Raw genomic sequence first — 27,530 nt, forward strand, 5'->3', positions numbered from 1 at the left:
GGCTGTGGGGGGGGGGGGGGGGGGGGGGGGGGGTTTGGTTTTTTTTTTTTAAGCTCTTCTTTTTTTAAAAAGAACATTTTAAAACAAATGCGTTCCTTTAAAAAAGGTTCAGTGACCAAAAGAATTCAGCTAAGCAAAGAGTGCACTACTATTGAGGTGAAGTGATTAGATGCTAAATGCTAACAGTCTTAGAAATGTGAGGTGTTACTAGTAACCGAAGAAAGGTTTTAGTTAAAGCAAGAGAGAAAAGGGGAACACACACACGCACACTCCCAGGGCTCATGGTAGGCTCTGTACATGGAGAAGGGAACAGTCTGTCCGTTTTCCCATTCCTCAGATGCAAGAGAAGACTCATTCCTTCCTCTCACCTTGTCCAGCCTGTTCTGACAATAAAGGTCGTTGGGGAAGGACCTAGGTGCCTACAAAAAAGGTAGTAACCGACTTCAAAACTGAACAGTCTGCAACATCACTCCTGCACTTTGGCTTCACATCCACCCTTTTTCTTCTCCTCGTAGCAGGAAGAGGGGGCATGTTTCTTGGCATCCCAGCCCTTACCCCTCCTCTGAAGGCTTGAGGAAAGGGTTAATCTGTTCCTTGTAGAAGCATGCATGAGGTCTCTTTTCAAAAGAGATTTACCTAAGCTCATTTGTTGACTTAGCCCTTTTAATGCTGGGACACCAAAACATTTTGCGACTGTACCAAGCAGGGGCGGGCACCAAGTCTATTCTTGCAACACTTTGGACACGCACTGTCTCTGCTCCCCACGCAAATGCAACTCCTGCACTTATCAGAGCTTGGATGTAGGAGACATGCAATAACACATCAAGATAAGTGGCCCGAAGTGATTAATGCTTTCAGCATTTGCCGTAATTAGGCAGGAGTAGAGTCTACTGGATATAGCACCCATGAGTAGGAGTAAGGACTTGTTTTCCCTTCTAACTCTTTCACTGGCTGAAAGATTCTGGGTGAGCCGGTTCACTTCCGAGTCTCAGATGTTGCATTTACCCCTGGACAAGTTGTGCCTGTGTTTGTTCAGGAACAGAAGTATCCCAGGATTGACGTGTACACACTTCACCCTTCTAATCAGGGTTCAGCAAGTGGCTAAAAACACTGCTGCTTTTTGCTGCTGACTCAATGATGCAATCCCAGGATAACAGTTCAGATGCACTCTGCAATGCCCCTGGATAAACTGTTAGTACTGCATACTCCGTGAACCTTACTAGGATTTATTCCAGAATAACAGACATGGATGTCTGAACAATTGCATTTGTCCTGGGATAAAATGGTTTATCCCAGGACAAATGTAATGTCTGTTTGTAGCCTCTTTCCTTTACAAAGGGGCCTAAACCCTACCTGCAGCTTAGGGGCCAGCTTGATTTGAAAGCCTCTGATCTAAGGCATGACAGACAGAACAAGCCACACGCTTTACTTTCCTTCCCTAGAATTCCTGCATTCCTACTGCTTTCTCTAGCCAAAACTCTCCATTTTAATTTGCACCAAAACACAAGAGTTCACACCTGCCTTCACAGTGATGCTGCTCTTAAGTGGCAATTTTTAAAGGAGGAAGAAAAGGAAAAAAAAAGAGAGAGCAATTGATCTGATGGGCCACAGTGTAGTCCTAGCACTGCCAGTCTGAGGGTGGAATCAAACTGCACCATTGGTGAGACTCTCTTTTGGCTCTGGCACTGGAATCCCCTGCTCCTGAAAGAGCAGCAGTTCAGCCAAGTCTGCTTCACAGTGCTAACACATTCACAGTTGCCAGGGATGCATTAAAAAAGGACTGCTAAACGAATATCACAGAGGTGTTAAAAAGCCAAGAGAGACCAATAGGTCATCTAGTCCAACCTGCTCTATAGCGCAGGCCAGGAAATTTCACCTATTCATCCCTGCTTTGATCCCAGTAAGCTTCCTCTCGTCTCAAAAAAGGCTTCCCATGTTGATGACAGATGGAGTGATGGAGAACCCACAAGAATTTAGGATTGCAGAAAACTTTCCGTTCTGCACTGGGGTAAACTCAAGAAGTGAGACAGAGCCCAGCACAGCCGGTAGCCTGGTGGTTGTAGCACTCCAGCCAGTTATGAGAGACTGGGGTTCAAGTCCCTATTATGCCCATTTTGCGACTTAAAGCTTGGTCTCTCATTCTGGCTCTGTAGCTCCACTGTTAAGTGAAATGGCTCTGATGTTTGCACCACAGCTTATTGGCCCCCTCCAGGACAAGGGGCTATATGACCTTTCAGCACGAGTCAAAGCCAAGAAAATACTTTAAACAAATAAATGGGAGACATGTTAGGAAAGAACCACTCAGTGAGGCAATCTACAGCTTGATGGATCCAGAGAAAGAGTATTTCTAGTCAAAGTTTGCCACAGAAGCTTGTGAAGGACTGTTGATCCAGAGGTAAGAGTACACTAAGCTGTCCAAGCTATGATGACATTACTTTGTGAGAGCCATTATAGAAACAAAGGCAGGATTCACAATAATGAATCCTAGTCATTTGCTAAGCACACTCATGTGTCTATAATTGTTACTCAAGAGAGACAAGTGGTGAAATTGGAGCTACCACTGAACTGTTCAACCTTCTTCTGCAAAGAGCCTGCAGAAACAGAGGAGCCCTGCTATTATGTTTATGAGTTGTAGATGGCTCCATATCAAGCAAGCTGGTTACCTACCCCAGTCCAAGAAGCAGTCTCGATGCAGAGGCACTTTCCTCAAGGCCCACGTGGCTGGATGCTCATCCACAGCTCCCTTACTGGGCCATGGTTGGGTGGCTGCTTTTTGAAGTGCATGCACACGTGCCGTTCCTCCAGACTGTGATTTTGCACAGAGCAGAGTCAGCTTTTCCCAGGTCAGAGTCTGGCCAAACCTGCTCTTTTTGCTCATGTTTCAAAGTCATGCTGAAGCCCTTCAGAAGCTAGCCTGATTCAGCATTCAGGAGGGGCAGAGTCCCAGCAGGGGACTTTGCAGGTTGTAGTGACATGATCTTACTTAACTGGCCGCTGAGTATTTCCTAGCAAACACTATCCCAGTTATTGTGCATCTCTGCTATTCCAGATTGAGGTACAAAAAAATCAAGCCAGGACCCTGGCCCATCTCTTGCATCACACAAGACTGTCCTGCTGAGCCCATCTCACCAGACATTAACAGCTACTAGATGCAGTGTATCAAGCCCCAACTTGGGACTGGCATGGGGGAAGAAGGAAGGAACTTCCAAGGAAGCTACTCCCAGTGAAGTGCCCCATGACAAAACCCAGCTCTTCTCTCTGGAGCCCTACAGATCAGCTATTACAGCACCCTGGAAAACCCTCCAACCAAGTTTACTTCTGCTTGAAGAAGCACATTTTCACCCTTCGTAGCACGCCTACTCAGCCTGACACCTACCATTGCAGTTGGCTGGTGCTAACTCCCGGAAATATGAACTCCCAGCAACCGCAAGAGAAGATGCTGTTGGCCGAGCATTAGCTCTCTTGTGGCCAAATGCCAGCCTTAGCAAGGGCCCGATTTCCTAGGTGGTCCTTTACTGCTGTGCTGGCTGCAAAACAAGATGGGAAAAGTAGCTACTTCAATATTAAGGGCTCCTGGTGAGTCCAGGGCTAAGGCAGTATCCTAAATGGACGGTTCTTGCATTTTTTCACTGCAGACAACCTTTGCTACACTATTTTCCCTTCCCAGCTTCTCTGGGGAGGGTGTAGCTGACTTCTTGCAGGACTGAAACAAGCACCTGCTTCCCACCTTACAGGTTGTTTCCACACTCTCCTAGCCCTGTTCTGACATCAGCCCTTCCCAGTCCACTTTACATGAGCCGTATCTCATGGAGAGTACATACCTAGTGACCACCCCAAAGGCAGGGGGTGGGGAGACCCAGTTGCTCCCAATACTGCATTCCAGACCAGAAAACAAAGAGCCAGCTCCCACCAGCCAATCAAGGAGTTAACAAGAAAAAGTCACCAAGTTTCAATTATATAGTGCTGTAAAACAAAGTTAAAGGGTAATTCTAAGCCACTGTCCCCAGCTAGCAGAAGGAACTGGGAATCAGGACTCCTGGGTTCTCTCCTGGCACAACATTGTCTGTCTCATTCTTCATGATTTCATGTTCAAAGTCATTTACCTGTGTCCCATCTCAAGGTCTCTGCCTCCCTCCTGACCTCAGCCAATACAATATGCAAACACACACATTTGGTTCAGAAGAGGCTGTCATGTCACTGGTGTACAGGGCTGGCTGTGCCTCTCTCTGGATTAGCACAGTCTCCTCAGCAGCAGCTTCCTCCACAGCTAGACAGCAATGAAGTTCAGGATGGAAAGGAACAAGTGGCAGGGCCAGACACCACTTTTCAGTAATCCCAGCTGCTCTCCCAGGGCCTTTGCACTTCTTGCCTCAGACACGAGCAGGTGAGATGTTAAAAACTGCTCTGTGCTCATCCCAAGGTCCTCACCACACTAGTGCTTTTAACCATGGCTTGAGAGCAGGCATTACACATGCTGGTAGTGAGGAAGGGTGTCCACCCCCCCAACAGCTCTGTCATCGTCACACCTGTGTGCATGCAGCTGACAGCTCACACCCCAGCTAGCCACACAGGCATAGAGACTGAGGGGCAAGGATCTCCGCAAGCTGCACAGAGGAATCCCTGCTCGGCAGAGACCCAGGAGCAAGGGAGCCTAGCCAAGCCAGCTAAACAAACATACTAAGGGAGCCCGACACACAGCATAAGCAGCCGTTGCCAAGCCCGGCACGGGATGAGAATCATGTGCTAACCCAGATACCTAGCAGGAACAAATGCCGTTAGCTAGCATGGCTGCAGCCAAGCTGGCCAGGAACACAGACACTACAGTTTCAGAGCCAGCGGTACAGTGATACACATTACAACGTCCAACTCACTGGCGCGGCCAGCCATTTTAGAGACCCAGCCTCAGCTAGGCAGCAGTAGTCCAGGACCAGGGTGGCAATTTGCCATGTCTGCTGCACAAGGATGAGGACCTCTTTGGAGGCATGAGCTAGAGCCTGGCTGCAGGCTCAAAGCTGAAGTCCTCCTTCCACTTGGCCAGCTCTAAATAGGCAAGTGGTTGCGTGGGCTGGGGAGTCAGACAGCTGGACAGGAAGCTAACCATGCTCCTCCCTTATGAGTGGCTGGCTACAATAGTCAGTGTGCCTGAACCACTTTAGCCGCTAGGCCAAGGTGGTGCTAGCTTGACATGGCCACTGTGTTTAATACCAGCTTTCCCTGCACTGGCCTTAGACTTTTTCCACACTGGAGTGAGGTTTCCACTTAGCCCAGGCTGGCAATTGACAGGAAGGCTGCACAATGAAAGGCAGGCAGAAGGGTAGGAGCTGGTGCTATTGAGCTGCAGACGAGGACATGGCAACACAGCAGCTCGTATGGAAGGCAGGAGAGCCGAAAGGGCCTGTGGGACCTGAAAGCACCTCCCTATTGCATACAGGTAGATTGTGGCCAGGCAATAATGCCCCCCTCCCCCTGCATTCCCAAAGGTAAGAGCTGAGGTAGGTTCGTAAGGCCCCATTTTCTGTGCATCTAACCATGACTCAGGCAGGACTGGCAGAGGGTCAGTCATTCCCCAGCCTGCACAGCACTTGCCTGTTCTTTACACCACAGCACAGGGACCTGGAGGAGAAACGCAGAGAAAACTACCATAGCCACAAGTCCATTCCCACTTCTCCACCCAAGGGGACGGCTCCAGCTCAGGGCTAGAGTGAGGCCAGGATATTCTATCCCAGGAGCTGAAACCAGCTCCCTCACCCCCACAGCAAGCCTCCATGTAGGATAGGGCAGCAGCCACTATGAACATGGGGATGAGGGAGGGGGACCAGGTATGCAGCTCAGCTCTGCTTGTCCTTCCTTAGTGCAGGGGCGGATATTCCTAGAGGAGCACAAACACACAGCTATAGCAAACACATATATTTAAACACATACAATAAACGAGCAGAACCACAAGTGATGCACAAACAGGAGATCTGACACTTCAAAACCTCCAGACCTTTCATCCCACCCCAGCCCCCTCATGCTGCCCTCTTGGGTTCTGCCTATCCCAGGTACTAAAGAATCGGAGGTCACTCTTCCCCCTTGTCTCAGCTCTGCCTTGGCACTGAACACAGATTTGCTGACTGGGAGCGATGCCCCATTCCTAGGCCATCAGCACAACCTGAGCTCTGGTGCTTGGTCTGATTATTACTTCTCACCCCACCCCCCCACCCCTTACAACTGAACATGCCACCCATTAAGGCACCTGACACCCCATTGAGGCTTGGGGCACTGCCCCAGAACATACAGAAGTGGCAAGACAGATGGAAAAGAGGCCAGCAGACTGCCTTGTACTGTCATGCTTTTGTCACGTTAGAAGTCTCACCAGGCCCCCTGTTGAGGCCAAGCAGTAAGCGAGCCCAAGAAGGGGGCCTGGGGAAAGACTAACTGTCAGACCCAGGGAGCTGAGCTGAGAGGCCAGCACCTTTCCATCTCCCCAGCAGTCAGTTTCAACTCCCCATGACCCAGTCTTGGTTGCTGCCCATCAGGCAGTGCAGTAGTGAGACAGGAGGAAAGAACACAGAAGGCCTTTGGGATCCAACTGGAAAGTGCTTGGAGGACAGGTGCCTTCTGCTGCTCCCACTCCAGCCAACCCTGCAGGTGGAACCACCAAGCTGAGATCAGCAGCAAGGAACTGGGAAGAGTTTGAAACACCCAGTCTGCGTCACCAGCAATTCTTCCCCATTAGGCTCAGCTACAAGACAAAGCAGTTAATTACTGATGTGACTAACAGATTTATCCAGGCATTAGGCTCTGTCCCATGTACAAGTCCTTCAGCACTCCCTCAATTCAGAAGCCATGAAGCAAGCAAGGGAATAGCTTAGTCCTCTGGGTTCCCATGTCCCCTCACATTCCCAGGCCAGATGCAGCACTGACATCTCATCTTGTTGGTACGGGTAGAGGCTCTGCCATCGTCCTCAGAACTGCTGGACAATCAGCTTCCGTTTCACGTCGCGGGAGAACTTGTTCATCTTGAACAGTTCACTGTCGTAGAAGGCAGTAAGGTTGTGGATGTTGATCTGGCGAGCCTGGGAGAGGATGGGCAGGGAGTTAGCACACATACAATCACTTCAAGCCCCAAGGCTTTTCACAGCCAAGGCCTCACCTCCTGAGCAGCATGGCCCAGCAGACAAAGAGGGGAGACTGCAGGTCAGGGCTCAGGAGCCTAACAGAGCTGTCTGAAGGACACCTGCCCTCCACCTGCCTGGTGCCATCCTATCCTTTCATTTCCATTGCACCAAACATGTAGCCACAATAGAAGAAGTTCAAGCCTGTTCCTGAGGTAATTCTGTTCACACAGGACAGATCACCATCTCCTCTAATAAGGTGGTGGTGGAGATCCTCAGCACCCAACATAGGCCCAACATGCAGTTAGATGGGGTCCAAGAAGCAAAGGAGAAAGCTATTGAGAAGTTTCCTACTGTACCTTGCTGGGTGCCAGCATTGCAAAAGAAACTGGTCGGGCCAAAAGCTACCCATTTCTAAGTGACCTATCACATGGGGAAGCCCCCCCAAGGAGCAGATGCCTGTCAGAGGAAGAGGAGGGGCATGCCACAGTGAGTTCTACTGTCCCAATGCTACTCTGCTAGTGCATGAGAGCCCAAGGCACAGGGGAAGATTAGGAATAAGCTAAATCTACTAGTTTGCTTCACTCCGATTGCCAAGATGAAAGACAAGAAGAGGGAAAACAGATAGACAGAGCCAGATTTGACTTGAAAGGGTTTCTGTCTCAGGCAGGGTTCCTCTGGTGCAGCAACTCAGCAAGGCTGTTTCTAATAACGCAAGTCCTCTTCAAGAGAGCAAAGACAGACAGATTGTGGCAGTGGGAGCAGAGCACCCCAGAGAAGACTCTTTGGAAGACGCATCAATTATTTCCTGCAAGGCAGAAGCAGCTGGCATCTTCCTCATCTCTGAGGTCGTAAGCGTTTCCTCTTCCTGGCAGCAACCACAGCTCAGGGTCCATAAGCACCCAAGATGGAAAGTGGAGCCCAAGGGAAGGGGAAGGCTAGTTGCTACTCTCCTCCCACCCCCCACTCTCCAGCACAGCTTAGCAGAGACCCTGTCCCCTACCTTATCCACCAGGTCCTTCTCTGGCACCTCAATGGTGTCCTGCTGGGCCCCGTAGCGGTTCCTCTGATACGTCACCTGCTCAGCCACCAGCTGCTTCAGAATGAACAGCAAGAGCTCATTGTTGTCCCGTTTGAATGCCAGGTAACGGGAGAAGGTCTGGGGAGAAGAGTAAAAGGCAAAAGGGGTTAAAAGCAGAGGGAGAAACAGCTCATTTCCTGAGGACACTGCAATGCCCATTTTACATGCTCTGTGGGGTCCAGACATGCCTCTGGGGCACAAAGCTTTTGATAAGCTGCTAGCCACGCAAGTGAGCAGCATGATCTACAGAAGTGAAAGGGTTAACATGCCTGACTGGGCCACTGCTGTTTGTGCTGTATAACATTCTTGCAGGCTTGGAGGACAGCCCTGAAGCTTTCCAAACATCAAGCCCATAGGAAGGCAGCTCTGGAAACAAGGCAAGGGACAGAGCAGCTTCCCTCAGCCTTGAACCCAAAGCACTTCACTGCAGCCTCCTGGGCTTGGCTGGGGCAGCACATGCCCAGTCAAGAGACCTGGACATTAATTAGAAATGAGTCTGTGCTGAGGCTGGACTCACTGAGGGCCTGCACACGCAGGCCCAGGCAAAGGAGCTTAAGTGATCCCCTGCTTGCATTTGGTCACCATGCGTTGAAGGCAAAAGGACCAAAGCTCAAGTGTCACAGGACCTGGCATTACTCCCAATAAAGCCAGACTGGTCAGATGGAGTTTTTCACCTTCAGGTACCTTTCCAAAGTGGCAGTTTTTGGTTCCAACCCCCTACTGCAGAGGATGAGACTAGAGAAGCTCTCCATTGTGCCATTTCTTTGAGATCCCCGTGGAACACCACACCAGCCCAGGACACAGGGCACCACACCTTAGCCACCCCTCTAAATGCTCTGTCTTGTCAGCTCTGCATCAGTCCTTAAGTGAAGGATGTTCTGCAGAGGTGGTGCAAGCACCTTTCTACTGCAAGCCTGGCCCACTGTGTTCTAGGGCAGAGCAGCTTCTTCCCCCAGAGTAACAAAGAGAGGCTCACTGAAGCCCTACTCATGAGGCGAGGGGCCACTGTCCAATGCAAACCAGTATGACCAGCCTTATCCTCCACCTAGCTAAGCCATGTCTCTACCCAGCCCCTCAAGAACTGGGAAGGCCTAGACTGCCCTGGCCCACCCACCTTCCGCATGCTCCTCATGACGCTGAATTTCTGCGTGTCGATGAAGCTCTCCAGCATGACCCGGATAGCCATGTTGACGTCATCCTCCACCACGTAATCCCGCAGGTGCATGCGGGCATGCGCCTCGGCCATGCGGATCATCGACTCGATGTGACGCACCGTGATGGGGATGCTGCCCGTGGCCTACAGACAGGGAGGAGGGACAATGCTGCTGAGGTACAGAACAGGCAAGGAACCCCCTTGCCCTCCACCTCTGCCTGAGACCCAAGGGGACAAGGCAGCCCCCTCCTGAACCTTTGTGGTGAGGGAGCTTCAGAGACTGGGAGGGCTGCACCACCTGGTGGCAGACATGATGTAGAGCAGCCACAGCAAGGATCCTATGGCTTGCAAGTAGCCAATGCCGATATTCATTCAAAAGGCAAGCTGTAAAGGCCATTCAAAACCATCGCATTTCTGCCTCTTGATTGCTTTATGCGGAGGGGAGAGGGGATAAAGAGGGCTTGAAGAAGTAATCTATTCTCTCCCCTCAATTCTGAGTAGAAAGATTTAAAAAGACTAAAGCCAGATGTTAAACCAGCTTTCCCCCGCTCTGAGGAATTCCCTGGAGCCACCGCAAACTCTACTCCTCAGTTCAGGAGGAGACCCTGAATCCCAATGGGTTCTACAGTCACAGGGGAAAAACATGGCCAGAAGCCCCTACAGCCACTAGTCTTCCCTCTGCAACCATGGATGGAGAAGAGCTAGGGATAAGGCAGGAGAGTATCAGGTCCGTGCCAGCTAGACTGAGGGATCGACGTGATTCCCATGGATCCCTGCAAGACTCTGCCAACAAACTCTTACTTCATGACAAAGGTGATAAGAGTCTTGTACCAAGTGCTAAGGTGATGGTCATGACAAGAACATGGCCTGTGCTAGGGTAGTCACTGCCTTGCCCTTGATCCATAGTTTCATAGTTTTAGGGTCGGAAGGGACCTAATAGATCTTCTAGCCTGACCCCCCGCCAGGGCGGGAGAACAACAAAAAAAACCCCTAAAAACAAAAAAGGGACTCATTTGAGTCCAGCCAGGTAGGTATCCAGCCTCTTCTTAAAGATCCCCAGGGTAGGGGCCAGCACCACCTCCCTTGGAAGTTGGTTCCAGCTCCTAGCCGCCCTAACTGTGAAGTAGTTTTTTCGGATGTCCAATCTGTACCTCCTCTCCATCAACTTGTGCCCATTACTCCTTGTTATGCCAGCGGGGGCTAGGGGAAACAGCGTCCCCCCCAAACCCTTCTGGTTCCCCCTAGTGAGTTTATAGACGGTCACCAGGTCCCCCCTCAGCCTTCTCTTGTGGAGGCTGAATAGGTTCAGGTCCCGCAGTCTCTCACTGTAGGGTCTGCCCTGTTGTCCCCGGATCATGCGGGTGGCCCTCCTCTGGACCCTCTCCATGTTGTCCACATCCCTCCTGAAATGGGGCGCACAGAACTGGACACAATACTCCAGCTGCGGCCTGACCAGCGTCGCATAGAGGGGGAGGATCACCTCCCTGTCTCTACTCGAGATGCACAACAAGGTCCGGTTAGCCCTGCCAACCATGACCTTGCACTGTCGGCCCATGTTCATCTTGGGGTCAATAATGACACCAAGATCCCTTTCCGCCTCCGTGCTCTCAAGTAGGGAGTTCCCCATCGTATAAGTGTGCTGCTGGTTCCTACTACCCAAGTGCAGCACCCTGACTCCACTACCCACCTCCCCACAAGTCGAGTATGATCCATCCACCACCACCCTCTGAGTGCGACCCTTCAGCCAATCTGCAATCCATCTGACTGTGTAGGCATCTATGCCACAGTCGCCTAGTTTATTAATTAGGATGGAGTGAGAGACGGTGTCAAAGGCCTTGCTGAAGTCCAGAAAGACTACATCCACCGCGACATCCAGCTAGTGCCCCCTCCCAAAGGCATGAACTAAGCCCCTTTTCCTACATCCCCTCACCATAGACTCCTTCCGGAGGTCACTGTACATCCTGGCCACCTTGTCCTGGTCCATCTGGTTGAGCTTGGGGTGGACCTTCTCCTTGGCATAGATGATGTATTTCTTCAGGACCTCCTGGGGGATGGGGTCCACACCATAGGTGTTGGGGAGGATGATCTCCTGGCTATCTCCATTCACCACATCCTTGCTGCCAGGGTGATGCTTGATGTGACTGCTCACGACAAACCGGGCAAGCATCTCATCCTATGGGAGAAAGGGTGAACAGGCAGTGAAATTACCAGCTGCAGAACTACAACCAGTAGTGCAGCTGAGCTGCAGCTACAACAAGCAGCCTCATGCCAGAGAAGGATGCATGTAGGTCATTGGCTAAAGGCTGTACTCAGGCAAGGGGATGTGGAGTTAATTCTTAGTCTGCTGACCAGGCTGATGAAGGCTTGGAGTCACACCCAGGCCTTGGGAAAGGGAAGGTGGGGCTCGTGGTATCAGACAATGACCCTGCTGTCCAGGGAGCCACATTCACCAGCTCCAAGCAGGGCATCCGACAGATTCAAAGAAAGTTTAGGGCTGGAAGGGACTTTGTGAGATCATTGGGTCCAGCCCCCCTGCCCTGTGCAGGAAAGACTGCTGGGGTCAAATAATCCCAGCAAGGTGTGCATCCAGTCTCCGTTTGAAAATCTCCAGGGTAGCTGCCTACACCCCCCTGCTACCCCCACTGAGAGTCTATTCCAGAGTCTGGTCACGCAAACCGTGAAGAAGTTTTTCCTTATATCCAGTCTGAAACCTTCTTCTAGGAGTTTATGACTGTTGCTCCTGGTTTTCTCCTGGGGCGCTTTGGTGAATAGCTGTTCACCTAGCCCCTGATCCTCACCTCTGATATATTTGTAAGCTGCCAACAAATCCTCCCAAATCTTTTCTTGCAATTTACATGCAAAGGGAGGTCACTCTTTTGGGAGCTGGAAGGACAAAATCCCCCCTGCAGAAGGGATACAGGGCCCCAAGCTGTGACACAGAAGAGCCTAGCCCCAAGGATGACGCTGTACGTGTCCCCTGAGGAATTTCTGCTGACAGACGGACCCTGGAGGGCAGGGTGCTGGGCTACAGCTCTCTGAAGCTCTCTAGCTCCCTGTCAGGGATGTATCATCCTCACCCCATGGGGTGGCCAATTCATAGACTTTTCTGCTTGGCTGACAACAGGGCAGAAAGAAGACAGAGGGAATACAAGACATGCAGGGAGTTGCAAAGGTTAGTAGCTGCAGGACAAGGCTGAGAGCTCTAGAGAAGGAGAGGCCTCAAGGGGCCTATGGTCAGTCTGCCTTACCCTTTTCCAGAGCTCACAGGTTTGATGCTACCTTAGCATGGCAGGCATCCAGATCTAAGCCCTCAGCACAGACAGCAGACCTCTCCCAGCTCAAGTTGCAACTCACATTTTGGCTCATACCTGAACAGGGTCCACTGTATCTCTCACCACACACAGGACATCAAATCGAGAGATGATGGGCTCTGTCAAGTCCACGTTCTCCGAGAAGGTCAGCGATGGGTCATAGCGCCCACCTAAGACACAGGGAGATACCCTTAGAGTCAAACATCTCATAGGCAGAGGCTTTTGGGCAAGTCCAACTTCAACCCTGCCAAAGAGACTCTGCACTACCTCCATAGTCCCCGCACTTACCTATGGGGTTGGCAGCTGCAATGACAGTGCAGCGGGCCTGCAGGGAGGTGACGATGCCTGCCTTTGAGATGGAGATGCTTTGCTGCTCCATGGCTTCGTGGATGCTGGTCCTGTCCTGGTCATTCATCTGGAGGGGAACAAGAGAACAGAGTGTTAAGCTTCTATAAGCCTGGCCTCGGCAGTTGCCAAAAGGGTCACACAATCACTGATCCCCACCTGCTCCCCTCCACAGGGGCTTACAGGGCAAAGCTGGGAGGGGCTGTAGTGTAGACCTGGGTGTGCACAGAAGCAAGGACTCTTCCTGGGCAGGAGGCACCTGCTTCCTCAGCATTACAGGCTACCTGCAGCCCCTCAGGTCCTTCTCCTCAGAGACTGGATGCTGGGGCTGCAGGCAGCTGGGACTGAGGCTGATGATTCTCAGCAGACCACTCCCATGGTAACCAAGTCATGCAGTTTGCTGGGAAGCAAAGCCTTTTGCTCCAACACCACCCAATCTAACGTGGGCCTAGTAGGGGAAGGGCAATGCTTGATGTCTCTCAGGGAAGAGATGTTTCCACGCGGTGCCCAACACACAAGCTCTGCATCACGAGAGCAGGTGTGCGTCACTGTCGGAGACTGCAGAACAACAGGAGGCAGACTGGACCTCTCGCTCCTCTGAGTCTGGGCTGAAGTACTGGGAACTAAGATTGTACATAGGGCATCCAGTACCTTTCTACACACTACATAGGTAGACTGCACTGTAAGCCTGCCTGGGGCCTAATGCCACGCATGCTCAGCAACTGGCAGCATGGAAGAAACTCCTTGGTGGAGCCCCTTGGCCAGGAGGCCACCAGCCTGCCCCACTATTGTTCTGCCTCACCATCCAGAACCCAGCGCTCACCTTATCAAACTCATCTATCAAGCAGACACCCCTGTCTGCTAGCACCAGGGCTCCTGCCTCCAGCGTCCACTCCCTGCTGACTGGGTGCCTCTGGACATAGGCGGTCAGACCGACAGCTGACGCACCCTGGCCAGTGGTGAAGATGGCTCTGCTAGACACTTTCTCCACATACTTGAGGAACTGAGATTTGGCAGTGCCAGGGTCTCCACACAGAAGGACATTGATATCACCACGGACCTTGTGCTTGCCACCTGCAGCAGGAGATGAGATATGGGAGAGACTGGGATGAGAGTTGTTCTATATGGCGAGTATAGACACTGCCCTCCAGTGGGGCAACAGGGAATTGAAGAGAAGAAAAAAAGCAAGGAACCAGAAAGTTTCACGATAGCTTTTCACAAGAAATTCAGCACTCAATGTTTTCCAAGAACCAGGAAGCCTCAGGTCTCCCCTCTCAAACTATACAAGTGCACATGGATCAGTATCCCCCACTTCCCAAGCAAGAACTCATGCACAGATCAGCGTGAGAATGGCCCTTGTTACACGTCTGTGAGGGGGGGGAAAAAAAAATCCTATTTCGCTAAATGGTGCAGTGATTAACATTTGCTGGTGTTTTGTGATGAACTGCAGGAGATCAAGCTCCATTACATCACGGTGACAAAGCACCTTGGCTCCTACTGAAGCAGCTTTCTCCCTGCCCCCTCCACAATGGAACCTTATTCTTAAGCACAGATGCAAAATACAACACATCTGATCTCAGCTGAGTAAGTCTCTTCCTACCCTAGGGAGACAGGTAGGTCAGGATTCCCTGGTGCCAGGTCTGGCAGAACATCCCCAAACCCAGACTGTTGGGGAGCAGTTGTCTTGAACAGCTTGTTTTTTAGCTAACTTCTTGCCAGGTACCTTGTTTTTAGCTGATGTACTTCTACTCCTGTGTCGGAGCACTAAAGAAATCACTTTTACACTTGATGTTTCAACACAACGAGACCTATTACTCCCAGCTTGTCACCCAGTAGGCCCAATTTGATTTCCTAATGTGCCTCATTCCACCAGAGACCAGTCTGAACACCAGCATTTTCATCTGTGCCATACTCTGAGCCAACACCAATTACCACCTACCTGGGTTTTTGGGCTCACCACCAAAGAGAGCTAAGGCCAGGCCTCTCTTGATGTCTTCATGCCCATAGATAGATGGAGCAATGCTGGCAAAGATCTGAAAGCGAGAGCAGAGCAGTGGTCAGTGCCCTTGTCGAGGATATGCTGCATTTGATGTGTGGAGCAGCAAGGCTCAGTAGCACCAGGGATTCTGCTTGCACTGCTGACTTCCATAGTTCTGGCAGAGGAGAGTTGCACAGATGCAAGGACACAGCCAATATGCTGGGGAGGTCCTGCCAGAGCCCAGTGCTGCTGAGCCAAGCAGGATGCATTCTGCAGCCCTACGCAGGAGCGTCCTGCCTTTACCTCACTGGCTGCACTAGTATGTCTGTGTCTATCTGTGACCTCTCATTCTGCCTTAGAAAGCTCAATTCTGTCTGCAGACTGCTTAACTAGATATATCAATATTCACTGACTGTGGGCTGGGATAACTCTGCACAGGTGAGCTGAGATGCAGGTAGGTCATGGGGACACCCAATTTCAGCAGCCAGGCAGCCAGCGGGTTTCCTGCATTCCCCAAGCAAGGCCTATTCAGGTGAATTTTGATCAAAGTTGGATAGTCATGACTGATGTCACAACCCCCATATTTTGCAGGGAGGGAAGAACAAAATAAGTTTTTTTCACAAAGTTTGGCTATATCAAGGGAGCAGCTCCACCCAGTGGAAACAGATTTAGAGAAACAAGACTGAATATAACATAGTTCTGTGACCAAAAGAGCCAAAGTCCACCACATTCACAGCCTTCCTGCATGAGGCAGGTGCAAAACACCCTTGTTTTGGGTCTGTTCTTTCATGCATCCAACTCAGGTCCTAGTACATTGAGAAGCAGACCTGTTACCTTAGTAGCTGAAGTTAGTCTTATTCCTTTTCCACCTGAAATCACAACCCTCTGGTAAGAGGGACTGAGAAATGTTTTAAAGGGAAAAGGAGACTCCCTTTAGGAAACACACAGAGAGGTGCCAGGGTATTACAGACCATTTGGGCTAGACCTTCTCTCTGTTTTCCCACCACCACCAAGGGGCCACTGCCTCAGAGATGCATCCATAAGCTAGCATCGGTCTAGTTTCTAGAAGTGCCTAGGGGTTCTTCCAATCAATTCTTCTGCCTTGCCCAGTCACGTTTTCCTCCTTTGCACACATTGTAGGGGGAAGGACTTGTCCAAACAAGAAGGAAAACCATCTACCCAAGAGGAATGGTGAAGGTGATACTGGACAGAGGGCTGTTCAGCGCACACAGCAAATAGGGAGAAGGGGAGAGGAAGCACTCCAACCACCTCCCCTCCTCTGTTTTCTCACCTCCCATTGACAGCTGCCTGAGAGCTGTAGCAACAAAGGTTTTCAGCCAGTGGTGACCCTCTGCCTAGAACTACCCCACTGGAATATGAGGCATTCTGTGGTCTGGACCCCATGCCCATGGCTGGGTGTTGGACAAGCAATGCATGAAGCTAACTTACTTTCTCTCCAATCTGCTCATCCTTGGACAGGCCCACAATTGTCTTCATATCCTCGTCCATCAGTTCCCCAACTGCCAGCTTGTTATCCTTTTTGGTGATGTGATTTGCCAGGATCACTGTTGCAAACACTGGGAACCCATTGGCAGTGTTCAAGGAGCCGTCATAGTTGTTGTGATAGATCCCTGTGAGCTCCTGGATGGCACAGGAAGGATGCATTAGATTCATCCAAGCAATTCAAGATCCGGTGGACATGGCCTAGAAGTCTCGTCCCTTCACTCTCAAGACACTGGGCTTGAGAGTGCCACTGGGAGGTGGGCTGAAAATAAATGTAACCACTACCTGCCCACCCCATCTTTGATCCAGGCAAGGGACTTACAATTTCATCCCCTGGTTTGCAGCTGTCGACCAAGTCAGCAAGGAGAATGGAGTCCTTGGAGCGGGGCAGCCTCCCAGCAGCCACCTTCCCAGGGCTCTCCTGGATTTTGATGCGCTGGTAGTTCTGGTAGACTGTCTGCAGTGACAATGAAGAGCTGCATGGTAAGTCTGACACCCACAAAGCCTGCACTGGGGTTTGTCAAAGGGCATTTGATGGTGGAAGCTAGGAGAAATGCTAGAGCAAGGAGCTCAGACTCCAGGTGAAGGGCTGGGCCATGGAGCTGGGAGTTCATTAGAAGCAATGCTACTGCTGAAGGAAGTCAGCCCTAGCAATGATGCAAACTTCTGTCAAGTAGACCCTCACCACTGCCTTTAATGCCAGTGCCTGTTTCCACAAGAGAGGCTCAGTCTTTGCCCACCTGGACTTTGGGTTTGCCCTCCACACATTTGGTTGAAGACGTCTGGACTGTGATGGGGAGTGACCCCTAACAGAGTAAGACTGGGGCTTAGAGGCTTGATCCACCTTGCGGTGCCTCAGTCCCCCAGGCTGGAAGATGCGAACAGTATCAGCCTTGCTTTGGAAGGGGAGAGGGAGGGCCATGAAGCTCAGCACTGACAGTTCTGCAAGCATCCTGACAAGGTCCCACACCACAGGGGTGAACATGGTACAAGTCATGGCATGTTTTAGCCCTTACAGAAAGGGCAACAGCCTGGGCAGATCCAGAGCCGCACCCCAGACGACATGGAGTCCAGGGACCAGACCTATTAGCAGCAGAGTTCCTTATTTACTGCAGTGTGGGTCCAACTGCTCAGGTAAGGAGAGATGTGGGGAGGGCTCAGGCACAAGCTTTGTTAGAACTAGCTGCTGGAAGTGCCCTACAACACAGTGCTAGCAGCCCGCAGGTCTCTTACCTCTTCCATGTTGATTTCAAAGGGGCCGACAGACTGACACTCGGGGCAGGAGCCAGGCTTCACCTCCTGGTTCTGAGACTGGAAGAAGGGCCCCAGGATGAAGCTGCACTTGCTGCAGTTGTACTTCACCATGCTGAGCTGTGGCAGGACCCCTGTGCAGCTCGTCACCACCCCACTGGTTCGGATCAGCTGGTTCAAGTGCAGCTGCCTAGGGGGAGAAGGGAAGGTGTTGGCTACACATAGATCTTTGAGAAGACAGAAGAGCCTCATCACATCAGCAAAGAGACTGCTGTAGATCTCATCAGCCTGCTGGGGCCAGCACAACCAAGTGGCATCCTTCCCCCAGCTAAGCCCAAGGCCCTACTCTCACCAAGTCTCACACAGAACTTTATCTAGAATAACTCTGCCAAGCCTGACCACCTCAAACAACACACAACCCAAAGGCTATCACAGGACCAGCAGACATCAACTCCACTACCTACCTGAGGGACCGCAGCTCCTCTACCAGAGGCAGATGGGAGATGCGGACATGGATCTCCTTAGCAATCCGGTCGTATTTGGGGTACATGGCCAGCACCACCTCCTTGGCTGCTTCATCAAAGATCTTCAGCATTTCTGCTGGAGCCTCAGGCAGGAAGTAGGCCAGGACATGCTCCCGGGCAGCCAGGTCCTCATAGTTTACCACCAAGCTCTCTCGGTTCTCTGCAGAGAAAGTCAGGGTGGATTTTAACTTTCAGAGTCTGTTATCACAAAGCCCCCCACCAATATCAAATTCCTGGCTGCTGAGCTGATGAAGAATGGGAATCTTCACAAGAACATGGAAACTCAGGGCACCATTACCAAGATTGTGTGGCCTTGCTGTGGAGCCCAATCACCCAGAAGCCTCCACAACAAAGGGATGGATCAGTGGCTGTAGGATGCTGTGCTGACTGGATGCCATAAAGACCTGTGTCTTGTATCCGCTCCATGGGGCACAGGCTAATTTTGTTATTTGTTTGCACAGCACAATGCAATTCCAGCCCCTGACCCCGGCTCCTAAGTGCTACGGCTATTCCAGTAAGAAAACAGCATCTGGATGAACTGTGCTTAAGTTTAACAGGTTTTATTTCTTTCCTATTGGCCAATTAAAGATTAGCCAACAAATTATTTTAGTTCTGCTTCTTCCATGTTTCCTTATGTGAAGTTTAAGTCTAAATGGTTGAGCCAAGACTCAGGAGACCAGTCACATAGTGCCATTTCTGTTCTCCGATTGGCTGATCTGGTTTTGGTAGCTGGAAACCAATTCAAAATCCTTTTTCTCCTAGTACTGTAAGCTTGCAGACTCCAATCAGAAATTCTAGTGGCAGAATGTGACTGTATGGATCCCAGCAGAAATGGACACAAGCAGAACATGATCTTAGTTAAAAGGGAGTCAGAGGAATGTTTGAAGGCTGGATAATACAATGCCCGACATCTCTTACCAAAAAGAAGTGCTGAGTTTTTGAGTTAACACGAAAGAAATATGAGCAGATGTCTATGAAGTACATCAGCTAATAAGGAGGAGGAAGCTGGCATCACCCAAACATCCTGGCATTTCTTCTACTGCAAACAAGTACTGCCCGAGCTAGTTGGCTCAGCCATCACCACTATCTATGCCCACCCAACCATACCTTTGCACATGTCACTGATCCTCTCCTTGAAGACGTTGTGTCCGTGGTCATCCACATGGGTCTTCAGGAAGTTCTTGAAGCGATGGTAGATCTCGAGGCGGGGAGCTGCCATTGACACCCACTCCCTTACCGAGTGCCCTTTCATGTCTTCCAGATTCTCAATGCTCTCAATCATGTCTTCATCCTCCTCCTCCATCCCGTCTGCAGCCCGTTCAGCCAGCCGCCTCCTCCGTGAAGGACGTTCCTCATCTTCATCGTCACTATCTGAAGTGATAAAGGAGTCAGAGCTGGGGAAGTTCATGCTGGCCCCTCTCAAACCTACTGAGGGGACAATAATATCCTGGCATGCAGCGTCAAGAATCCCAGGCACTCAGTCCTACCAAATTCACCTCTACACAATGGCCATGTCAAACCAGTGCTCTTTTCTAAATCAACTCCCACATAGTGGGTATTAACAGGAAGGTACAGGGACAAAGCCTAGAAAGATTACAGAGACCATTACAGAAATATAGACCTCCAAAAACAGCACACAGGCACATGAAGCGTCCTGAGAGAGAAGGGGCCGAAATATGGACTTAATTTCTCTTCCCCTACCCTGCACTAAGGGCCTGGATAGCCCACCTTATCTCCCCATAAAGATAGCACTCAGAGCAGAGTTGTAACTAGTAATTTCATCCCTGCCCAGGGCACTGCTTTTGAGTGCCTTCCTCCTCCTTCCATCAGTAAAGTAATTCACTCATGTCTCAGTAATTATTTCCTCAAGGAAACATTTACTAGCATTTGAACATTAAAAATGCATCTTATGCTTGACCTCATTTTGTACTTAACACTGGAACACACAAAATACTGCTTTAAATGAAAAGAAAATGATAACAGTCACAAGGGCATTTAAGCAGGGAGAGGTAGTTAGCCATGTCAGGTAGGCAGAAGGCAGAATAAAGTTGCACGTTACAAACTGAGTCAGAGATGTAGCTATAGCTTGCTTCATCAGGTGCAATGAATATTTGAAGAACATTTGAGTTATACCAAAACATGAAAAAAATAACTGAAACGTAATTTTGGGTGGGAGATGGGACACAGTCAAATTATTAGACCATTCATATACTTTTAAAATTGCAGAAGATTTATGCATTACATTACTTATATATTTTAGCCTTGCCGTTCAAGTGAAAGTTTAAGTGGCTTTTCAGAAATTAAGGTACAAGGAATAATGGAGGAATTCATTCCTTCAAAAAGGTAGAAGCAACCAAGATACTGTCTGAATTTGACAGCAGATGAGACTGAGGACAAGTAGCTCAATGAGAAGAACAAAAGACAAAAATGATATTAAGACTCTGAGCTTTGGTAGAGGTGAACTTGTCGATGATCTTGTCATAACTGATAGAGTAAGCAAGTTCATGTTCAACTGACAAGATGGCCAGTTAGAAAGACATTCTTGCCAGCTTGTAGAACACAAATGTTTTCACCAGCTTGTTCTCACAAGAAATCGCTGTTACTGGCAGGGTTAAAAAAAAATCTCAAGGGTACGATATTGTGATATTAGGGTATGATTCAGTCAAGGCAAAACTGTACAGGAAATTCAGGATATCAAGGTGAGGAGCATCATGAAGTGTAGGAGGAACAATAGCTTTTATCTGAAACCTGAAGCTTTCAATTTCCGAAGAAAAATCTAATGCATTTAAATCCTATGGATACTTTTTTGTTGCCAAATCAGTAGTACATTTTTTCAGCTCTCAGTTATTTCTGACAGGGACCTTCCAAGTAAAAATTCAAAACTGGATGACATTTCAGACAGCATCATGTAGCACCATTCAAAGTCTAATGCGAGAGAATCAAGTACATTATTCACAAGAACTGTGAATTATCTTTCAGAAGTCAGATGGCAAGATTCATCCATGGATTCACCTAGGTCCAACTGCTTTGTCCACGTTTTCCTTTTGTGGCAAAACAAAAATTCAACATCCATAGTCTCCACAAGACTTCTGGCCTCTGCCACCACAGATTCTAATCCAGAACTGCAAATGCTTTGCTGCACTCTGTCATGCAAACCATCTATTAGTTTTGAGGCTTTGTCCACTGTTAGATTTGTTGCCTGTAGTGTTTATTAAGAAGGTTAATAGAATTCAAAAGTTTGTCCCAAATGATTAGTAGGCAAATACATTTATAATTAATTTGAAGAATAAATCAATTGGCTATCAACACAATGTCTACATTGGCTCTACTTTCAATTGCTTTCTGCAAAGCCTCTACTGCTTTTGGCAAACAAGTGCAAAATGTGCCCACAGCATGGGCATTTGTAGTCCAACATGTCAAAGTGATCTTTCAGTATGTTTTGAAGACAGTCTTTTCCAATGTTCAGAAGACTTCCCCCTCCCCCGCCAAAAAAAGTGAATAGGCTCTGAACTGTACCAAAAAAATGTGATTACTTCTCCATTGATGTCAGCTGCATTTTTACCAGCTATATTGAGTGAGCAGTGCATGGGACAAACCTAACAAAAGCATTTAACTGCAATGTTCTGGCCCTCATACCATTATGCTTTCCTGCCACATTTGCCCCATTGTCACAGTCCTGGCCATGGATATTTTTTATTTTTATTTTTATTTTTTTTATGTCTAAACCATCATATTGGAGTTTACTTTCTATGAGTTAGGCTAATCCACTTCCAGCTTTCTTGTTCACTTGAATGAAATCGGCAAAGCTTTCTTCAATACTGCACCTGTTGCCACTGACTCTCATGTATCTGATCATTTGCTCTTTTTGGGACACATCCAGTATGCAGTCAAATTAAAATGAAAAAATACATTTTGCCTCTTGTATCATAGATAGAATTTATTTCCAAATTGTGGACCCTAAGATGTCAACTAATTTGTTTTGGACCAGAAAGAAGAAGTAAGTCACAGTTCCCAAATCATGGATTTGGTTTTGGATACAATGGGCAAGATCCAGTCGAGTAGCTAATAAGTTCAGGAAGATCCCAACACCTGACTGTCCCATAATCTTACTGTGCCCTTGAAGAGCAAAATTATTTTTGGCACAACAAAAGCACAGCATTAACAATCACTTTTAGGATCAAGCGTCATTTTTCTCTTTCCGCCATGATGGCTCTTTGCAGGTTATCATCACCACTAAAGGTTTTCTTTTTAAGGCCATATTCCAACATTTTCCACTTGAGATAACACCCAGTGTTCAGGTGAGCTTTCATGCTCAGGAATGCATGTGTTCAAATGTTTCCAATCAGAAAATCCTTTGTATGGATCAGAAATAATTGGTGTAAACTGGGCCCTTGCCCAGACAAGCATGCAAAGAAAACAGAACACTGCTTTTCTCGCAATTAAACACAAGCCATTTTCTTTCAATTCTCTCTCCATTGCAGTGTTTTTATAAACCAGTTGTGAGTGAATTGCCTTTCATTACCCAACATGGACAGCGAGAAATCCAAATCCTGCTTCTGATCTGAACCTTTTTCAACTATATAGTTCCTAAACTGATCAGTAACGTTCAAAAGCCACAAGCCAGGGATGTGAGTGTATAATACCACCTCCTCAGGGTTAAGTACATCAGCAGTTTTAGGACTTGTGTTACAAATGTACTTTTCTTCCTGCTCCGTCATGCAGGAAAACAAAGACTTTTTCCAAACAAGACTAGATTTACAAGTAATTGTTTCCTCAATTTTGGGGCTGACGGCAGCTCTGATACAGAATTCAGCATTCTTTTCTCCTACCTTGGTTATAGAAGATGAGTCAGCTGACTTAACTAAGGTACTGGAGCACTCTTTGGAAAACCAAGCAGAAACAGAGGATTGTTTACGCATTTCCTCTTTGCAAACGTTTTGTCTTTACGATAAGTAGCTCCAGATTTTTTTGGTGGCCCTTTTAGGTCTGTATTTGATGGGAACAAAATGGCAATGGTTTCTTTTACTTATCTGTTCCCCCACCCACCACTTGCTTTACAGGTTGAGCTGCAGGCACATTCCATTCCATAAAATTGTTTTGTTAGCATGTTTTTCCCCCCAAAAAACTTGAAATATACTCTGAATTAAAAGAAAACCTCTGTGTTACTTGGGCTTAACTACAGGATTATGAGGTAGGGTGGGCAGCTACAATATACAGTGAGACCCAAGTTAGGCTATCTAATTCTTCATCTGGCTACACATGAACACCTAGGACACAGAAAATGGAAACCCAAGGTTGAAATGCAGAGACCAGTACCTTTTCTTAGGTACTTACATTTGAAAACTGCCCATCATATTTATAACATTGCTTATTGTTGATCTGAATACACAGCCACAAAAAGCTGTCTGGAGAAAAGCAGGGGGGTGTAGTGGTTAGTGCAAGGGGCAATCTCTTGGCTTCCTGCAAATATTTTCGAAAGCTCTGAGAGCTAGTGGAGACTATGGGGCTGAGAACCTCCAAATAGTTGCAAAGCAGCTGTAATTCAGGAAAGAAGCGGGTTGACTTCAGACTTGTGAACCCTTGAGATGAAGGCAACTAATCTCTTCCAAGAGCTGCTGCTGGCGCTATCTGCCTGGAGCTGCTGGCTCCTCACAAAGGGGCTGCTAATACAGTGAGGCCTGCTCCCTGCCTGGCTGGTGCTCCTCTCACACAGATGGATGCTGTACCTGCATGGGGTTGGGGAGCTGTCATTTCAGTGCCTGCTCCAATTTGGTGCAGGCACTGAAATTAGGCGACTGTGGTGTCGACACCTACACGGTCAGATGGGTCACAAATTGGCTGGAGGGCCGTACCCAGGCAGTGGTGGTGGGCAGGTCATTTTCGACCTGGAGAGATGTGGGCAGTGGGGTTCCCCAGGGCTCGGTCCTGGGGCCCGCACTGTTCAATATCTTCATCGGCGATTTGGACAAGGGGGTGAAAAGAACCTTGTTCAAGTTTGCAGATGACACTAAGATGTGGGGAGAAGTGGACATGCTAGAAGGGAGGGACAGGCTGTAACTGGATCTGGACAGGTTACAGAGGTGGGCAGATGAGAACAGGATGGGTTTCCCTTCCCCAGGTGCAAGGTGTTGCACCTGGGGAAGATGAACCAGCAGCACACCTACAGGCTGGGGAACTCCCTTCTTGTCAGTGCAGAGGCAGAAAAGGATCTTGGTGTCACTATTGATTTCAAGATGAACATGGGCTGCCAATGTGGGGATGCAGTCAGGAAGGCTAACCATACCTTGTCATGCATGCATAGATGCATCACAAGCAGGTCCAAGGAGGTGATCTGCCCCCTCTATATGACATTGGTCAGGCCCCAATTGGAGTACTGCGTCCAGTTCTGGGCGCCGCACTTCAGGAAGGACATGACCAGCATCAAGAGGGTCCAGAGGAGGGCCACTTGCATGATTAGGGGGGCAGCAGGGCAGACCCTATGAGGAGAGGCTATGGGACCTGAACATGTTCAGCTTTTATAAAAGAAGGCTGAGAGGGGATCTGATGGCTGTCTATAAACTGGCCAAGGGAGACCAGCAGGCAATGGGAGAGTCCCTGTTCCCCCGAGCACTACCGGGGGTAACAAAAAACAACGGCCATAAGTTGCCTGAGAGCAAATTCAGGCTAGATATCAGGAGGCGCTACTTCACTGTCAGGGTGGCTAGGAGCTGGAACCAACTTCCAAGGGAAGTGGTGTTTGCCCCTACCCTGGGGTCTTCAAAAGAAGGCTAGACAGCCACCTTGCTGGGGTCATTTGAGCCCAGCATCCATTCCTGCCCAAGGCAGGGGGTTGGACTTGATGATCTGCTTAGGTCCCTTCTGACCCTGCCACCTATGAAACTATGGTGTCTCTGGCAGATGCCAGGCTCACCCCGCCATAATTACACTACTGAGTCTCAGCAGTCTGCCCGGCACTTACTGGGTCCAAGCCCCTGTCCTGACATGGCCTGGAAGCCACAGCATTTGAACTCTGCTGCAACCACAGACCTGCATGAGCCAGGAGAGCACTGTTAGTGTGGGAGCACCCAACATACCCAGCTGCAAAGAGACAATACTTAGTGAAGCTCAGGTGAGCCCACTGCTCCCTTAAAACCTAGACACTCTGCAAGCCATAGGTGGTCTAGGGCCATCATGGCAACCAGGCCATTGGGTAAAAGACCAGATCCTTCTGGAGGGGAAGGCTAAGGCAGTCAGTGATGTAAAAACACATATGGGAGTTACCATAAAGCAGTCCCCTCCTCATGCGGCCCAGGCCACGATCCAGGTCATGGTCCCTCTGCCTCATCGCCCGCTCGGCTGCCTCCCGCTGGCTGGCTGTCAGCTCCTCCACATCCTCGTCGTCCAAAGCCAGGCCCTCAGCTTCATAGACATCCAGCTCTGGAATGGCACGGTAGTCCCTAGGCACACAGAGATCTCATTTAACCAGTGATGCACTTAGCCGCATGGAAGAGTTTCCCCATCACATTATGGGAAACAGAGGTGGTGTCAGGGAGACTTCAGTCCAGACAGAAAAACTCTTGGTGAACAGAACCTCATTCTACACAAAAAGATGCTCCGTGTTACTAAAAGCAAAGGCTGGATGCTACGATCACGAAAGCCGACACACAAAGCTTGCATAAATAGCGTATGCAGCTGTTGGCTGCTGGACCTGGGGTTGGTTGTACTTGTTTTTCTAACCTAGTAGCCACAGGATTGTTTTTGCAGAACATAATCTGAACTTTATGCTCACACAAGCAAGGAAATAACCCTGAGCTGAACCACACTCAGTCCTAGGAAGTGACCTGCAGGTTTATCCACACAACTTCACCCACCGACTTCACAGGCAGCCCCCCAGCATCCCAGACAATGGCACAAGACATATCCATCACCACTGTCTTGTGGCCCCTCTGCTATGCCCACTCTAGGCACTGGTGCAGCAGACAAAGTCCACGTTTCCGATGCCCCATGACAGGTGCTTTAGAAACACAGCTGGGGGTACTGAAGGATGCTTAGAGCAGGACCAGGCAGAGGACAAAGAGGCACTACCCGTGCAGTGGCCCATGGCGGGAGCCGACTCAATGCCTTAGAGATAAGCAATAACCTGCCCTGCCAAGGCCCTGCTCACACACAGCAGCCATCAACGACCGAGGGCTGCCCCTGGGCTTCCCCTACCTTTCCATCCCGTCCCCAATGAGCTCTTCCCCTTCGTCCTCCTCTTCAGGGCCCCCCTCGGTCCCCAAGAGCCCTTCAGACTCATCCTCGAAGGGCGGCAGGTCCCGGCCGGGGCTGGACGTGAAGGCATCTCCACGGCGCGAGCTGCGGGCTGGACTGGTGGCCACGTTCTGCGACTCGGACGAATCCTGCAGGGGACAGAGTCGGGTCAGAGGCCAGCGGAGGAAGGGGCCAGGGCTGCTCGGGGAGGCAGTGTCACCTGGATCAGCTGCAAGCAGGTGCCCAGCACCCCCCGCAGGGGACGGGAGAGCTCCCCGAGCGGGGAGGGGGCACCAGTGCACTCACCCCTACCGGCAGACCAGCGTGTGGGTGTGCACATGTGTGTGCTCACGTGTCACCCACCCCACAGAGCCAGGGGACCCAGTTGGGGGGGGGTGGACATCCCTATTTCCCCATGGACCCCCCCCATGCAAAGCCCCAGAGAGGCAGACTCCAAGCCCTTTATGAGCCGTCTCTGCCCCACGCAGGGCACGGGCGGGTGCGGGGCGGGCGAGCAGGGGCTCCATTCCCCAGCGCTGCCTTCTGGGCACCGGGACCCCGGCCCCCGAACCGGATCCCACCGCAAGGACCAGAGCACAGGAGCCCGAGCCCGAGCTCGAGCCCCAATCCCAGCCCCAATCCACTCCCAGTGCCAGCCCCGCTTTCAACCCCCACCCCCAACCCCAAGGCAGGCCCCGGCCGCTGCTCACCGCCATCCCCGCCGCTGCCCGGAGCCTCCTTGCCAAGCCGGATTCCGCGGGAAACGGACACCACGTGGGCAGCAAAAGCGCGCGAAACCTCATGCATAATTAACGAGCCCCGATGCATATGCATGAGCACCGCCCCCTGTCGCGCCTGCGCGGCGAGCTCCGCTGAGCGCTGCTCCGCCCTTATCCCGGGATAGGACTGTTCCTGGCCGCGGCTTTGGAGCGCCTCTCCTGCCCCGGAGACAGCAGCAGCAGCAGCAGGGGAAGAGCTTGTGCCACTCGGTTTCTTTTGTGTTTTGGGGGATGATAAAAAAGTCCCCAGAAGCCCCTGGGTTGCAAACAGTCCGAAAT

General features: G+C 50.1%; 1 protein-coding gene across 1 annotated transcript; it reads right to left on the reverse strand.

Moving 5' to 3' along the window:
- Nucleotides 1-5,899: 5,899 nt before the first annotated feature.
- MCM2 (minichromosome maintenance complex component 2) lies at nucleotides 5,900-27,235 on the reverse strand. Its single transcript, XM_006017774.3, has 16 exons — nucleotides 27,183-27,235; nucleotides 26,434-26,621; nucleotides 25,504-25,679; nucleotides 19,351-19,614; nucleotides 18,184-18,403; nucleotides 17,702-17,909; nucleotides 16,791-16,925; nucleotides 16,415-16,606; nucleotides 14,927-15,020; nucleotides 13,811-14,061; nucleotides 12,931-13,057; nucleotides 12,700-12,812; nucleotides 11,262-11,504; nucleotides 9,293-9,475; nucleotides 8,101-8,256; nucleotides 5,900-7,058 (listed from the first exon to the last, which is right to left on the reverse strand). The coding sequence occupies exons 1-16, from the start codon at nucleotides 27,186-27,188 to the stop codon at nucleotides 6,948-6,950; spliced, it is 2,667 nt and encodes an 888-aa protein (XP_006017836.1). The 5' UTR covers nucleotides 27,189-27,235; the 3' UTR covers nucleotides 5,900-6,947.
- Nucleotides 27,236-27,530: the final 295 nt, after the last annotated feature.

This window comes from Alligator sinensis, unplaced genomic scaffold, assembly GCF_000455745.1.
Source record: "Alligator sinensis unplaced genomic scaffold, ASM45574v1 scaffold839_1, whole genome shotgun sequence".
In the NCBI taxonomy this organism is placed as follows: Eukaryota; Metazoa; Chordata; order Crocodylia; family Alligatoridae; genus Alligator; species Alligator sinensis.

Bases quoted from the DNA above. Each gene is read 5' to 3' on its own strand.
- MCM2 (XM_006017774.3), bottom strand. The intron at 14,062-14,926 runs GTAGGTGGTAAT...CTCCTGCTGCAG, and splicing joins TGGTGAGCCCAAAAACCCAG to GTGGCAAGCACAAGGTCCGT. The intron at 11,505-12,699 runs GTATGAGCCAAA...TTTCTCCCATAG, and splicing joins ATACAGTGGACCCTGTTCAG to GATGAGATGCTTGCCCGGTT.